At 49.4% G+C, this 15,366-nt stretch overlaps 1 protein-coding gene across 1 annotated transcript in view; it reads right to left on the bottom strand.

The window, feature by feature from the left end:
• The window catches only part of HK2 (hexokinase 2), a 57,425-nt gene extending 43,399 nt beyond the window's left edge, over window positions 1-14,026 (bottom strand). Inside the window, exon 1 of the mRNA XM_007970099.3 lies at window positions 13,486-14,026. Coding sequence (XP_007968290.1) covers window positions 13,486-13,548 — 63 coding nt within the window. The 5' untranslated portion in view covers window positions 13,549-14,026. The remainder of the gene's footprint in view (window positions 1-13,485) is intronic.
• Window positions 14,027-15,366: the final 1,340 nt, after the last annotated feature.

Genomic DNA, 15,366 nt, shown 5'->3' with positions numbered 1-15,366 from the left:
AGAAGCACCCATCTCATTCTGCAGGCCCAATGCAACAAAAAATTGGTGCCATTGCCTGGATCCTGAGCCCACCCCATCTGGTCCCTGTGGAAACCTGGCCTTGATCATATTATTTACATCCAGAAGACATCAATATTCCAATTTTGACAGTTTTCATATAAAGTACTACAGATCCTACCTTGAGTGCCTTAAGGGGTTTAAAAGGGAAGTGTAGAAGAAACGAAACCTTAAATTTCAATGTCTGAGTCTGTAAGATCCATATCATTCAATCCCTGAATCTGACTACTGTTGAAAACCTAACATCTTCCATGTTATGGCATTTATGGAACAGCTATTATATACAAAGCACTACAGTGTACAGACACATAATTTTACAAGAAATTAATTCTGGAAATGAATAGTGGTGGTAGTTGCACAGCAATGTGAATGATACACTTAATGCCACTAAATTGTACACTTAAAATGGTTAAAATGGTAAATTTTGTGATTAATTTTTTTTATAATTTTTAAAAATTTAAAGAAATCAATAGCCCTGCTCTCTAGGACTTTATACCAAAGAAGTTGGCTCATATTATAGACCAATGAGTGTCTCTAGAATGCGTGGAGAGATAAATCTTGTCAGATAAGAATGTCAGGCACAATACAAGGCAGCCCATGGGAAGGGTCACAGATTGAAGTGGCCTGAGAGATGGGCAATCAAAGCGGGTAGTTTTGGAGCTCAGCCATCTCAGCAGATAAATGCTGACTTAGAGACAGCAGTGTGAAAAGGCTCAGGAGGCATGGACAAGCCCCCAAGACCCTGGGAAATTACCAATTCCAAGAACAGAAAGCTCCTCACTTTACAACCTTATATTAGCTCCCCAGGAAATGCTTCACAGGTTTAATTCTATCACTTTTAATCAAGGGCTCACAGGAAAGACTATACAGGCCACTGCACCGTGTAAAGCTGCTGTGTCTTTTACTAACGCTTCCCTAGCCATTCAGTCCCCAGTAGGGTTTAGTGTCAGGAGAAAAGTCTGGCTGCCCAGACACACTGCGCTTCCTGTTATAGGCCGATGGGATGAAAATGACTGACTCAAAGAGAGCTATCCTTTTTGCCTTGACCGTCAGGAAGCCTGGAGATCCGTCAAGTTTGTTTAACTTTAGAGACAGAGTCTTGCTCTGTTGCCCAGGCTGGAGTGCAGTGATGCAATCATGGTTCACTGCAGCCTCAAACTCCTAGGCTGCAGCCTCAAACTCCTGGGCTCGTGATCCTTCCACTGCAGCTTCCCAAGTAGCTAAGACTGTAGGTATGCACCCTCGTACCCAGCTGATTTTTTAATTTTATTTTTTCTGTAGAGACAGAGTCTCACTGTGTTGTCCAGACAGGTCTCAAACTCCTGGCCTTAAACAATCTTTCCACCTTGGCCTCCCAAAGTGCTGGGATTACAAGCATGAGCCACCACACCAGGCCTGTCAAGTTTTTCAGTAATCATCTCTGCCAGTTTGATGACTCTTGTTCTAGAAATCTTTTTACTGAAAGCTGAACCAAATCACCAAATCCTTTTAGTAAGCAAGCAGAAAATACATAATACATGAATAAGCAAATGTTCATCACTTGTGTCTACAGGGCACACCCTCCAGGTAGAGGGCTGAATTCAAGTGATCAAATAGGATAAGGAAGTTACTCCGCAAGCATAGAAGCATCAAAGCAAAGGATGCAGGATGCCTGTGGCACAGCTGAACTTCAACTCTTCGGTCTTGGGATATTTCTAATTGATTATCTAGAACCCTCTCTCCAGGCAGCCCTAGATGACCACAGCTAAAAATCCTACCTTTTAGCTTCCAGACCCTAGAAGACCAATTGATTGAACTTCACCTTTCTTAACATGCATGTTCTTGTCCTGAAGATACAATCAGGTCATCTATATATTAGGTCAACACTCCTATTTGGCCCCTTTGACAGAAACTTAGAAAGGACCATACCGTCTGGAAGTCAGGGGCCTTATTATGACTACTTTCATCTGCTTTAAACCAACCACAGTTGAAACAGGGTGGTGGGATGGGCACAGTGGCTCACACCAGTAATCCTAACACTTTGGGAGGCTGAGGCGGGAGGATCATTTGAAGCCAGGAGGCCAAAGCTGTAGTGAGTCATGATCACACCACTGCACTCCAGCCTGGGCAACAGTGCAAGACCCTGTCTCTTAAAAACAAATAAACAAGCCAGAGTGGTACAAGAGATAGCATACAGCAACAAGAATGCACCACCTACCACCATATGCAACCACATAGGTGAACCTCAAAATACAGTAAAATGCTGGGTGAAAAATGCCAGACACAAAAGGCATCTTTTATATCCTGCATGAGTCTATTTATATTAAGTACAAAAACAGACCTATGCTGTTAGTCAGAATGGTGATTACACTTGGTGGTGGTGGGTAGGACAATGTGGGGCTGCTTCAGGTAATGATCTGTTACTGGATCTGGATGTGGTTACCCGCTACGTTCAGTTTCCCATGTACATTATACTTCAATTCAAAAGACGCTGGAAGAAAAAAAGACAGGTGGCACTGACTTGGCCCTAGTTTACCCACTATACACGGTCAACGAGCCAAAGAAGATTAAAGAGGTCAAAAGAGGCCAAACAAAGAGAGACCCATCATTTAAATCTGGCCACGCAAACACTTCCAGTGACCCCGTGCTGACACATGCTTGCAACTTAATTTCAAAAGAATTTCATATTTTTGCATTATTCCTTTGCCAGTGTTTTACCACAAATCTCTGACAAGGAAACCAAGGCTTGGAGAAGCGTCCCCAAATCACAGGCCTAGTCCCTGTAAGGCCCATAGCATCCAGTGACCAGCTGAGTGCCCTAACCTAGGGCACAGGTGCGCCCATCCTGGGAAAGCCAGGCAACTGCTGTCAGTGACCTCATTAATAATAATGCCCTCACAGACTCCTCCTGGAAAGGCTGAGGCTGTACAAAGAGCAGCAAGTTTATTCTACAAAGTTGCCAGAGCAGGGCAAGATGTTTCTGATAAAAAGAAAAAAAAAGATGAGCCAGGGGAAGACACACGGCAGAACATGGATTCTGTAAGTCTCTGAAAGCCCACTGACCGAAACTGACAGATCTGCTATGCCACTTCTTCAGATGGGACAAGGAACTTATCCTCGCCAGGGCAGCCATGCCACCTCAGGCCAATGCCAGCTCTGACACACTGCAGACTCACAAGCCCGGGGCGGCGGGTAAGCGCAGAACTGACCAGGGAGGCATACGGGCCACTCCTCCAGGATCCTGTTGCAGTGTTGTGAGTCACAGGACTTCCTGTTCTTCCAGTTCTCACTCACTCTCAGCTGCATCAAGTTACAGCCAGACAGATCTTAAGCAGCAGCACCTGTCCAGGGTCTAGGAGATGGACATTTGGGACACCCAGCCCAGGGTCCTCCTGTCCTCAGACATTCTGCTCCAACTGCGGGGCAGCAGGGGGCTTATGTCCCAGATGCACGTGACCCTGGCACAGTTCACCTGCCAACAGATATTGACTGAGCACCAAGTTGAGTGTGCCAGGGCTGGGCACTGAGGATACTGGTATAAAGGAGACACCGGCCTCTGCCAGCAAGGGGCTCAGTCTATTGGCAGGAGACAGATACATCACTAAGTAATTACAAACTGACGGGAAGGGCAGAGCAATGGGCAGCTTCTTTTACAGTAATAAAACATGGATTTACAATCACTTAAATCACATACATCAATGTGAATCTGAGGAGTGTTTGTCTTGGTTAGAAATGTGTGTGTGTTGGCCTCACTGCCCAGAATGTCCCCTCCCCTTGTCCAACAAACTCCCACTTACCCTCCATAGCCCAGCACAAATGGCCTCTCTCCAGTCATAGCAGCAGCTATCTCAATACTAGAGATATAATAGGTGCTCAAGAAACCTTTGTTATAGTTATACACAAGGGGCTATAGGAACACCAAAGAGAAAAGTTGGAAAAGTAACTTGGTGAAGGGGAAGAGCTGGCTGCTCCTGACTGACCAGGTGCTCTGTCGGACCTTGCTCTTCAGGCCTGCGCCACACTGCATGGGATCCCCACAGCAGCATGGTTTCTTCCCAGTCTACCTGTCTGCCCTGCCTAGGATGCTAGGTCCCCTAGAAGTCAGACTCCGCCTACCCCTCGACAGCCCCAGGCCAGGGACGAGAATCTGCCTCTGAGCCTCTTGTCCCACAGTGGCATGTGAACTCCCCATTCCTGTCTGCTGCCAGCGGTCCACTTGCTGGACCAAATGCCTCTGGGTCTGTCCCAGTCTGCCCCATCCACCCCAAGATCGCACCCACCACAGGCAAGGTACCCACACTTCCCTGTTTACCCAGGACAATCTCAGTTTACACCTGTGCTCATGGCATAACTACTACTGACAGTGCTTTCTTCCATTCTCAAAAGCGGCTCAGTTTGGACAATTAATTAGGGCAGCCCCCTAGATACAGCTAAGTAAATCCTGCCTTTGAACTTGGGAAACTGACACCTAAAATGATAAGCGTTCATGCTGCACAAATGGTGTTTTTAAAAAAACATGATGGGGATCAAGAAACTGGGTTCCAGATCTGGGGCTTATCGTATGTGAGCTTGGGCTGGTCCCTTAGTACACAATATCTGGTTTCCTTAACTGTAAAATGAAGGGTTTGTTTAGACTATGTGGTCTCAAAGGTCCCTTCCCAGCTGATACCTGACTCATATCCCATGAAACGGAAACATAAATGACTGTCTCTAGTTGTCCCTGCAGCTTTGTGCTGGGGGTTAAGGGCACTGGCTCTGGAGTCAGACTGTGTGGGTCTGGATTCTGACTTGCCGTGGGGCAAGGTACTATCCTATTCTGTGCCTGGTCTCCTCATCTGAATAATAGATAATAACAGGACCTACCTGGAGGGCAGCTTGAGGGTGGCCTGTGTTACTATACATAGAGCTGATGGGAAGAGGCTACAGGACTTCGTGGAGGGGACTGAGACAGAAAAATTTGGGAGGAAACAGGAAGCAGGAAGAGGAAGTCCCTCAAATGGGAAAGAAGGAAAAGTGGCAGCTTCGAATGCCCTCATTTAACCCTAATTAAAGCTGTCAGATGGTTCATCTGGCTTTATTCCTTCAGACAATATGGAGATGCCAGAAGGAAGGGATTGGGAAAAGGCCTTTTAAGAACATGGACCACCTCCAAGCATCCAGGGCAGAAATGGTGGAAAGGCAGGAAGGCTGGGTGGGTGGGAGGTGGGCGGGCCCCAAGGGCTTCCAGAGCCAGGTTCTGAGAGCCTGACTCACTCTCCTGGTTAATGCTGAGATAAGGTTTAACCAAGGCGGGAAAGAATGTCCGGGAAATGCTTAGAGATCCATCTGCAAACAAAATGAGTGACCACCCCTAAAAGAGGGCAGCATTTTAGGGGAAATGAGATTCTCTGTTCAAGACTCCTGACTCCTGAAGTGGATAAGGCAACGGCTGTTCAAGAGGTGGGATGGAGGGCATGGGTTCCACATGCAGAATCCCCCTGGGCTTCATCAAGAACCCAGGGCACCCTGGGCTCAGCTCAACAGCTGTATGAGAGGCAAAGAGCTGTCTGCCAAAGCCCAGGATGCCCAGGGAACCTCACCCAATCTGTTGAAAGAATGTGAGAATGGCCATTCCCTTCTGTGAAATTCCAGGGGTCGGTGGGGCCAAACCTATCATGGCGGGTCCTGTGACTCTTCAGCACAGGGCACTGCAAATGATTTCCCCTGTGAAAAGCTGGGGTCTGGGAGAGATGTGAGGATGAGTGAACAAGTACTTAATGACAAACTCCACAGCACAAGAATACGAAATCCCAAGTAAGCAGCCTCCACAACTGCCCTCTGAAGCCTCTGCTCTTCTCTGGGTTAGTTACTGGGGAGAGAGAGGTTAGGCTTCTCCAGTGAAAAGGAGCTGGAACTAACACTGATCATTCAGCACAGCTGTGTCTCCTGCGGCATCGCCGCAAGGATGCTTCAACCTGAGGCGCAATGTCCCAGGCATCCCAGAGACCTCGAATGGGGGTGCCACCTCCGTAGAAGACCAGAAGAAAAGCAATTTAGAGAAAGAGCTTAAGGATGGATCTCCTAAGCCCAGGAAAAAGAAGGTTTTAGAAACCTCTACAAAGAAGCAGGGTGGGCGCATCCTTCTTCCCTGGCTTCAGGAACTTTCCATCCTTCTGACTTCTCTGTCCTCTGATTGAATCCAATGTCAGACAGAGACTCAAATGGACCTGAAACCACTTACTCTAAAAGAAGCTATTGGGAATTATCCAGGGTAAAGCAGGGCCTCTTTTTGCTCCTGTCCAGGCGGACAGTGCAGTGGGACATCTAAGACTGTGTCTCTCATTATGTACAGACGCTCCGACTTACAATGAGGTTATGTCCCGATTAGTAAGTCAAAAATGCATTTCATACACCTAACCTACCATCAAACACAAAACTTATTTTACAATAAAGTGCTGAGTATCTCATGTAATTTATTGAATACTGTACTGAAAGTGCAAAACAATGGTTATATGAACACGAAAGTACAAGTTCTACTGAATGCGTATCACTTTTGCACTACTGTAAAGTCAAAAAAAAATCATTAAGTTGAACCACTGTTAAAGTACCAATACTTAATACACAAAGCATTGACTATATGTCAGGCACAGTTCTCAGAGCTTCACACTTTTTAACCCTCTTTCTCTTTCATTCTTACAAATACTATATTAAAGTGTTATCCAAACAATCTTTACATTTTATCAGGAAAAGAAACTGAGGCCTAGAGAGGTTGAATAACTGACCCAAGCTCACACTGAATGTTATGCAGACAGCTAGAGTTCAACCCCAGGGAGCCTGACTCCAGCTCATCAAACAGCCTCTCCCAGTAACTGTCAGGCTGTCCCTCAGTGGATGTCACTGACGTCTCTCCTCTGCTCCCTGGCTCAAGTGCCTTCTGAGCTCCCACTACCAGCTCACATGTCTGCCTTGTTGGGAAGCCTGGCTCATGCCCAGCCTCCATGGAAACTCCAGCAGCACCAGGGTAAGCATCTCCCAAGGACAATTGAGCAGACTTCTCTTGCTGGCTTTGCTGGCTTTCTGGAGCACTTGTATTACCCACATTTCTCTGGTTGAGAATACAGAAACAGCAACTAGCTCCTGTCCCCTGAAAACCTGCCCCCCAGCAAGGGACTGTGGACATCTGCAGACTGCTGTGAACTGTAGACCTCATCTTAAGTTCATCTTTTGTAGAAGCCCATTTCCCACTACGATCATCCCATGACATGGCACACTGTTGAGAACTCAGGGCTCTGGTCCCAACTAGGGCTACTGACTTGCTGTATGACCATCAGCAATACACCTGAAAACTGAAGGGGGTGGGGGGTATGGACCATGTTCTTCTAAAGCAGTTTCTCAAACTTGACACTGTAGACATTTTGGGCCAGGTAATTTTTTGTTGTGGGGAGCTATCTTGTGCATGGTGGGATATTCAGCAACATTCCTAGCCTCTCTTACTAGATATCAGTAACACACACTCATCCAAACCTGCCTCTGCTTACTAGATGTAACACACACTCACCCAAACCGTTTTGACAACCAAAAAAGTCTCCAGACACTGCCAAAGTCCACTGGGGGGCAAAATCACTCCTAGTTGAAAACTACTGCTCTAAATGAAGAATTTTAAAAAGATAGGCTTTGTCTCTGGAAATCTGAGTAAGGCGGACATTCTTGCTCTTTATGATAGGCTGGGATAGCCCCTCACAAAAAAAAGTATCTGTCCCAAAATGTCAATAGCACCAAGGCTGAGAAAACTGTTTTAAAGATAAGCAGAAAGAGCCACTCCAGCGCAAGGAAGAATGATGTGTGATCCACAGAGTGTGATATGAAGACGTGTCCAGTGAGCTGTGGGATTTAATTTGCCACACCCCAACCCCCACAGCTTTGAAAAGGCAAAGACAGTCAACATACAGTGTTGGAAAACAAACCAAACCTGCTGACTTCAAAGCTCAACCGCGATAGATAATGAGGAACCTCTTATCAAGATTTGGTTTTTTAAACCGGAAGTATCTGAACAAAGGAAGCCAGTTTTCTGGGGCTCCAAGGTCTTTCAATTGTCAGATCTCCTTACTCCCACTGCCAACTGTGGTTTGTGTTGCTCTGATTCCCCCTGGAAAAAGACCTCCAATTGCCCCCCAAACTCCCCTGGGTACTGGAAAAGTTCATCTTTGAAAAGTGATGTTTAAAAAAAGCCTGGGCACGGTGGCTCACGCCTGTAATCCCAGCACTTTGGGAGGCTGAGGTGGGCGGATCACGAGGTCAGGAGATTGGGACCATCCTGGCTAACACAGTGAAAAACCCCGTCTCTGCTAAAAATATAAAAAAATTAACCGGGCGTGGTGGTGGGCGCCAGCTACTCAGGAGGCTGAGGCAGGAGAATGGTGTGAACCTGGGAGGTGGAGGTTGCAGTGAACTGAGATCACGTCACTGCACTCCAGCCTGGGCAACAGAGCAAGACTCCATCTCAAAAAAAAGAAAAAAAAATGCCAGGCGCGGTGGCTCACGCCAGTAATCCCAGCACTTTGGGAGGCCAAGGTGGGCAGATCATGAGGTCAAGAGATCGAGACCATCCTGGTCAACATGGTGAAACCCCGTCTCTACTAAAAATACAAAAATTAGCTGAGTGTGGTGGTGCGTGCCTGTAGTCCCAGCTACTCAGGAAACTGAGGCAGGAGAATCACTTGAACCCAGGAGGTGGTGGTCGCAGTGATTTGAGATTGCACCACTGCACTCCAGTCTGGTGGCAGAGTGAAACTCTGTCTCACACACACACACACAAAAAGTGCTTCTTAGCTCTCTCAGACATAGAAGTTTGGCAATATAAACAAATGGATGGTTAACGAAAGCTACAAAGTATTCCTACTATCATCAGTTGTCTTCTGAGCAGAGATAGGGACAGAGTTAGGTTACCAAGATGTTACAAATGGAACAAATAGAGTGAATTGTACCTGTCAATGTCAGTTTGCCCAATCAAAATTAACGTAGACAAAAATAATATTAAGGTTTTAATCAGTAATTTACTCTTGATAGTATAATCCCATACGTGCGGACTCATGGCACACAGTAGGTGTCCAAAATGTGCCAAGGTTTCTTGAGGCCTCTTAACTCCCACCCCACTCATGGTAATTCATTCTTTTGACTTAGCAGCCATAAATTATCTCTTCCTGGAGCTTTATCTCTCTAGACAACTGAAAGTGTCTGGGTTTCTGTCTCCCACATCGCACTCAGAGGGCCTTGCACTCACTGTACAAGCATTAAAAAAGCATTAAAATTCTTGACTTTCGGACCGGGTGTGGTGGCTCAAGCCTGTAATCCCAGCACTTTGGGAGGCCGAGACGGGCGGATCACGAGGTCAGGAGATCGAGACCATCCTGGCTAACACGGTGAAACCCCGTCTCCACTAAAAAATACAAAAAACTAGCCAGGAGAGGTGGCAGCGCCTGTAGTCCCAGCTACTCCGGAGGCTGAGGCAGGAGAATGGCGTGAACCCGGGAGGCGGAGCTTGCAGTGGGCTGAGATCTGGCCACTGCACTCCAGCCTGGGTGACAGAGCGAGACTCAGCCTCAAAAAAAAAAAAAAAAAAAAAAAATTCTTGGCTTTCTTGATTCTTGGGGTCTCTGTTAAATCTTTTCGCTTCCAAGATATTCCTTAAGCCCAGCATTGAAGATCACCCCTTGCTCATACAACAAGGAGTCTACATGAACTATGTCTATACAGGATTCCAGTGCAAATGTCACCAGTCTATGTGTATTAAAACAATTTGGTCAATGGCTAGAGGAAGGAGTACATACTTCAATTTTTCTCTATGGTTAACCCTGATTCTCCATTCTTAAGAGACAAAATCCTGCATCTTGTATACTAACTTATCTCAATTAATAGAAAGAATCCTCTATCTGTCCACAGGGAGGACACACTGTCTTGATTGCTGAAGGACAGGAAACTCTCCACCCTTTCTGTCTCCCTCCTCAGAACTGGACTCAGGTCATGCTTTGGATGAAGAGATAGCTGAGAACTGTCCCCCCCTCTAAGTGTCCACCCATATACCATCCCTTTAGCCTAAGACTAGCTGCCCGCGCCCAGCTCCTCCACTTCCTGCAGCCCTGGTTTAGCTTCTTTCTCCAGAAAGTTCTCCTCCTTTACTCTTGTACTCACTAAGCACTTCACCAGTGGCCAGGAACGGCAGCAACAAACCTAACAGCCGAGATTCTCCCTGCCCTGAAGAAGGAACCCGAACCGAAAACCACCAACTCTAACAGATGGTGGAATGAAACAAATGTCATGCAAGGTTCAAACACACTAATGTTGGCACCCAGGAGCGGGAGAAGGAGGCAGAAAGAAAATTAAGAGAGGAAACCGCATTTGAGCTGGAAGGGGTTAAGTGGAAAGAAGCCAAGCAGAGTTCAGGGCCACAAAAATGGCAAGGGCAAAAGGACCCAGTGTGAACAGGCAAGACAGAGGAATGAAAGCATGGAGAGGAAGATGAGGCTGAGCTGGGGGGTAGAAGTGAGAGGCAATGAAGAGCTGTAGAGGGCTCCTGAAATGATCCAGTCTGGCTCCAGAGTTTTAGGGACACCCTTAGGAGGCCTCCAAGGTAACCCAGAGACCAGTTAACAAAGTTAGAGAGTTGATGAAAATGAATCCAGGACTCTCAGCTGGAATTGCCAGAGGGTACTGGTACCACTTATTAAACCAACAGAAGAGCTAGTTCCACCTGTGGTCATGATGGGTGGGGGTGCTACCAGCAGCCAGGAGTGGGCGTGGGCACAGGCCCATGCCAGGAGCCCGCTCACGTTCCCCAGAGACAGGCGATTACGTGCTCAAGAGCACGGTGCTCTAAAGCCAAATGCATGGCTTCAATTCCCAGGTCGTACAGAAAAGCTGGTGACCTTGGGCAAGTTACCCCTTGGCCTCAGTAAAACAGGGATGCTAATAACAATGTCTTTACCTCATGGGATTGGGATTGATTTGAATGTTAACAAGCTGACATACCTAAAGAGCTTAGAACAGTGCCAGGTACATAGTAGGTGCTCTGCAGTCAATCCTGAGTTCCAAAGTGTCAACTGGCAAAAGTGAGCAAATAACCCTTATTCTCATCTCTCATGCCCCAAAACACTGGGCATGTCCATCAGGATACGACGAGTGACCTCATTGGGCAGGTGAACCCAAGCCTTTCTTGTCCTCACACTACAACCCAGAATATCTTATCAGAAGGAGATTTCAGAAGGGTTCAAATCAAAAGGTCTTTTCAAAAGACTCTAAAGTTATACTAAATTTTCAGTCTTCCCTCTTAATTCTTCTTTCCAACAGCAGCTCAGAAAGATGGTTCCAAGATACTCTCTGAGTTTTTCTCTGCTTTCTATGTAACTGCCACTACTAAGCTGGGAGTCAAATCCCAGGTTCTGACACCTACTGAGTTAAAGGCCTGATTCAATTCTGCCCCCATTGGTAGTTTAGAGGAAATACACCCAAGGGTCCTCAGGGACACTTCTGAAACTGACAGGTGGCTGCAAGGGTAGAGAAAAGAAGCCTACAGGAATGACAGTTGCACACTGCAGTGCTTAATCATCGCAACTCCGTAAGTGGACAAGTCTACTGTTATTATTGCATTTTACAAAAAGAAACGAAAGGGCTGTCCAAAGAGGCTCAGGGTGCTATGGTTAATAAACCACAAGACAGGGATTAAAACTCATTTCCAGATACCCTCGCTAATTCCCGTTCCACTCTGGGAGCAGAGAGATGAACCCCATTCCAAGATTGAGAGTGGTATAACTCCAACGGGGTTCCAGTCCTAGTGCCCTCCTCTGGTTTGAGGAAGAGTACATTTATGCAAGGATTCATAATGTCCTGGGGTAATCCCCAAAGGAGAAGAACTCCCTGGGATTAAGGAAGCTTCACTGTGTATTTTAGGACTTGCCAAGAGATGATAGCCTTCCCCAGGAGTTCTTGGAAGTTGAGAAGTTACCAAGATCCTGCCAGCTCAAAGGCACGTTTTTAAGTAAACTGAATCAAGGTGCAGAGCCACATCCCAGGAATTAGAGAATAACAGCCATTTACAAACAGTAAAACCCAAGTAAACCAACCGCCTCTGCTCGCTCCTCCAGACTTGAGGCTGGGTAACTCCTGCTTTTCTCGGAGGTTCACGCGCCATCGCTACATTAATATGCCTCCTATGCCCTCGGGACCGCCAGAATGGGAATATGAGCAGGTTGTCGCACAGAACGATAAAGGCAAGACATTTTCCCAAAAATGTGTTCCCGTCAGACATTGAAATTTCAAGTATGTAACTGAGCAACGCACAGTTGCCTCACAGCTCTAAAACAACCTCCCTCCCGCTAATCCCTTCCCAACTTGTCCCCTACCTCAAATCGTAGCCCAGGCCCGGGCCAGGAGCCAATCCCCTAATCCCAGGCATTTCAGAAACTCAATTCTGAGGGCGCCCCTGGCCCTGTCCGGCCCCATCCCCACCCCCATACCCTGAGGCGGGGAATGAGAGATTCTCGGCTTGGCCTGAGGCTCTTTCTTATGTAAATGAACCGGCCGGGGCGAGCGCTCAGCCTTAGGGAGCTGCGGAGAGTGAGGTGGGCACAGACAGGTCGAGGCCTAAGGGAAAAAAAAGCTCATTTTCGGAAGGCACAAATCTCAAGAATCTCAAGTAATCCAGGAACGCGTAGAGTTGGCCCTCTCCGAGTAACTTCTGGGGCAAACCAGAAAGTAACAACCAAAGTCCTCCACTGAGACTCGGAGGCAGGCCCTGAGGACACGAGGCTGGGCGGTCCCGAGGTTGATTTGGGGGGGCGGGGGTTGATGGGGGACGCCCCTCGCCGAGCCTCAGTTCCGGGCGCCACAGTTCCGGGGAGGGGGCGCGGCGGGCGGAGTTCCTCTGTCCCTTTCCTACTCCTTCCCGGGTCAGCTTCTCCCCAAGCCCACCCCCGCAGGACCGCAGGGAAGGAGAAGGGAACCGCTGGTCTCCTACAGGCGCTCCGCGAGCGCAGACTGCCACCGGCGGCCCCACGCGGCAGCGGAGCAGCCTCCAGCAGCCACGATTCTCTCCACGTGCTCTCGCCGGAACTCGCGCTGCAGAAGGGGGCTCCCTCCCACATGCGCGCAGCAATCCCTGAGTACCCGCGGGGTTACCCGCCCCTCCAGTAACAGGGAAAAAGGGGTTGGGGGAGAGAGCGTGAGCGCGTGCGGGAGCTCAGGGAGGGAGAGCGCCAGGCGGAGCGCGACCCCGGCTCCCGGCCCGCGCGCACTCGCCGGCCGTGCCTAGCGGACGTGGCTCCTGGCGCCCAGGAGTGTCCCGGCTGCCCAAACTTTTTCCGCGCCCCGGGCCCCGAGTAGGGAGGGAGCAGGTCCCCGCAGGGTCGAGGAAAAGACTCCTGGAGGCCACGCCACTTTGCCGGAGCCCAGCCTGCCGCCCCGCCCGCGCTGACTTACCTTCTGCACTTGGTCATGGTTGAGCTCCGTGAAGAAGTAGGCGAGCAGATGCGAGGCAATCATCCTGCCGCGGCCCGACGGCGCAGAGTTGGGAAACCGAAACGGGGGCGCGAGCGGGGAGGCGAGTGGCTCGGTCCGACTGCTTTGTGCTGGGGCTCGGCTGCCGGGCCGGGAGCTGGGAGTCCGAACGACGCACAAAGAGGGCTAACGGCTAGGGTGCGCCCGGCTGGCGGAGGGCGCGGGTCTCCAGAGATGGGATTTTGGTGTCACAACTGCTAGCAGGCTCCTCAGTTCTCTCCTGGCGGCGTGTCCGGTTTTCCCACGTCAAGGCGCTAACTTCGGCCACAGGATCACTGAGGCTCAACTTGAGAAGAATCGCAGCCCGGATCCACTCCGGCAGTGGGACTTCTCTGGTTCACAGGCGCGTGGCTCCGGCCCGCGGATTTTCTTAGCTGGGTGACACGATGTTGCCAGCGGCGGCCCGGGACTCCTGCGCCGGAGTTTCATGCAACAATGTGGCTTATTGAGGGGCTGCCGGCCCGCGGGCCTCCGGGTCAGTGACGTGCGCACGCCCATTGGCTGCGCGGGGAGGGTGTGTGCGCCCGCGGGCCGCCCGCCGCAGCGTCGCAGCCAATCACCGCTCACGGCTCGCGGGCGCGGCCGCTCAGACACCCGAGCCGGCTGCCTGGGGAGGCGCGCCGGGGGCGGGGGGCGGGGGCGGGGCGGGGCGCCTGAGATGGGACGTGTGGTCCGTGGCTAAAGGCTGGGACGGAAAGGCGCATGAGCCACCGCCGCGTCAGGCTCGGTTATGGGTGGGGGGAGCGTGATCGCGGACCCGGGGTGTGGGGCGACTGGAAAAATGGGTCACTGGACCAGCGCACACCCTGTGCGGAGAGACACTGTCTGGCATCTCGGGATCATGTGAGGGGCTCCCATTGCCCAGTCACACGTCTAAAACATCCTAATTCTTACCTATTGTAGCACAGCTGGAAAGTGAGCCGCCTTAGCGGCTGATTGCACTACAGCAGGCAATACAAGAGTCGACCCATCCTTCACACCACTGATAGGATGTGAGTTTCACTAACCCCATTTTACAGATGAGGAAACTGAGGCCAGGCTAGGGCTCACACCTGTAATCCCGGCACTTTGGGAGTCCAAGGTTGGAGGGTTGCTTGAGACCAGGAGTTCATGACCAGCCTGGGCGATATAGTGAGACCCCCATCTTCTCAAATAAAAATAAATAAATCAGCCGGACATGGTGGCCTGTGCCTGTAGTCCCTGCTGCTCAGAAGGCTGAGGTGGAAGGATCGCTTGAGCCCAGGAGTGTGAAGCTGCAGTGAGCTATGATCATACCACTGTACTCCAGCCTAGATGACAGAGGGAGACCCTGTCTCAAAAAGAAAAGAGACTTGAACGAGGTCACATAGCTAATAAGTAGCAGATGGGGAAGAGAACCCCTGTCCCTCTACTTTAAGGTCCTATTCGCTTGCTCCATTATCCCATGCTGCTAAAAGCCAGAGAAGTAGGAGATGGAAGAAAAGCATCTCTGCAGCTCTGGGAATGATGCCGTGAATGAACTGGGTAGATGGTAAGTCTGTAACTGGATGATCTTGGACATGGGATGAGGTGGATGAGGGGGCTTACCAATACTGAGAGGAGTGGAAGCCCCAGCCCCAGCTAATGCTAGACACCAGACTCCAAATTTAAACACACAGTGGAAACTGGCAAGAATGAAATACTGACTTCAATACTGATTTCAAGAGACATGACATCAGCGCTGGTGGAGAATGGCAAGCCTAAGGTTGGAAAAGGTTCAGTGAAGGAAGACGAAGGTCTGCCATGTTCTACTGAGGAAGAGTTTTTCTCTCAAACAGTGGGGTG

This window comes from Chlorocebus sabaeus, chromosome 14 (assembly GCF_047675955.1).
Source record: "Chlorocebus sabaeus isolate Y175 chromosome 14, mChlSab1.0.hap1, whole genome shotgun sequence".
NCBI classification, from domain to species: domain Eukaryota; kingdom Metazoa; phylum Chordata; class Mammalia; order Primates; family Cercopithecidae; genus Chlorocebus; species Chlorocebus sabaeus.
The sequence above is the reverse complement of the archived record's forward strand: the minus strand, read 5'-3'. Positions and strand labels throughout refer to the sequence as shown.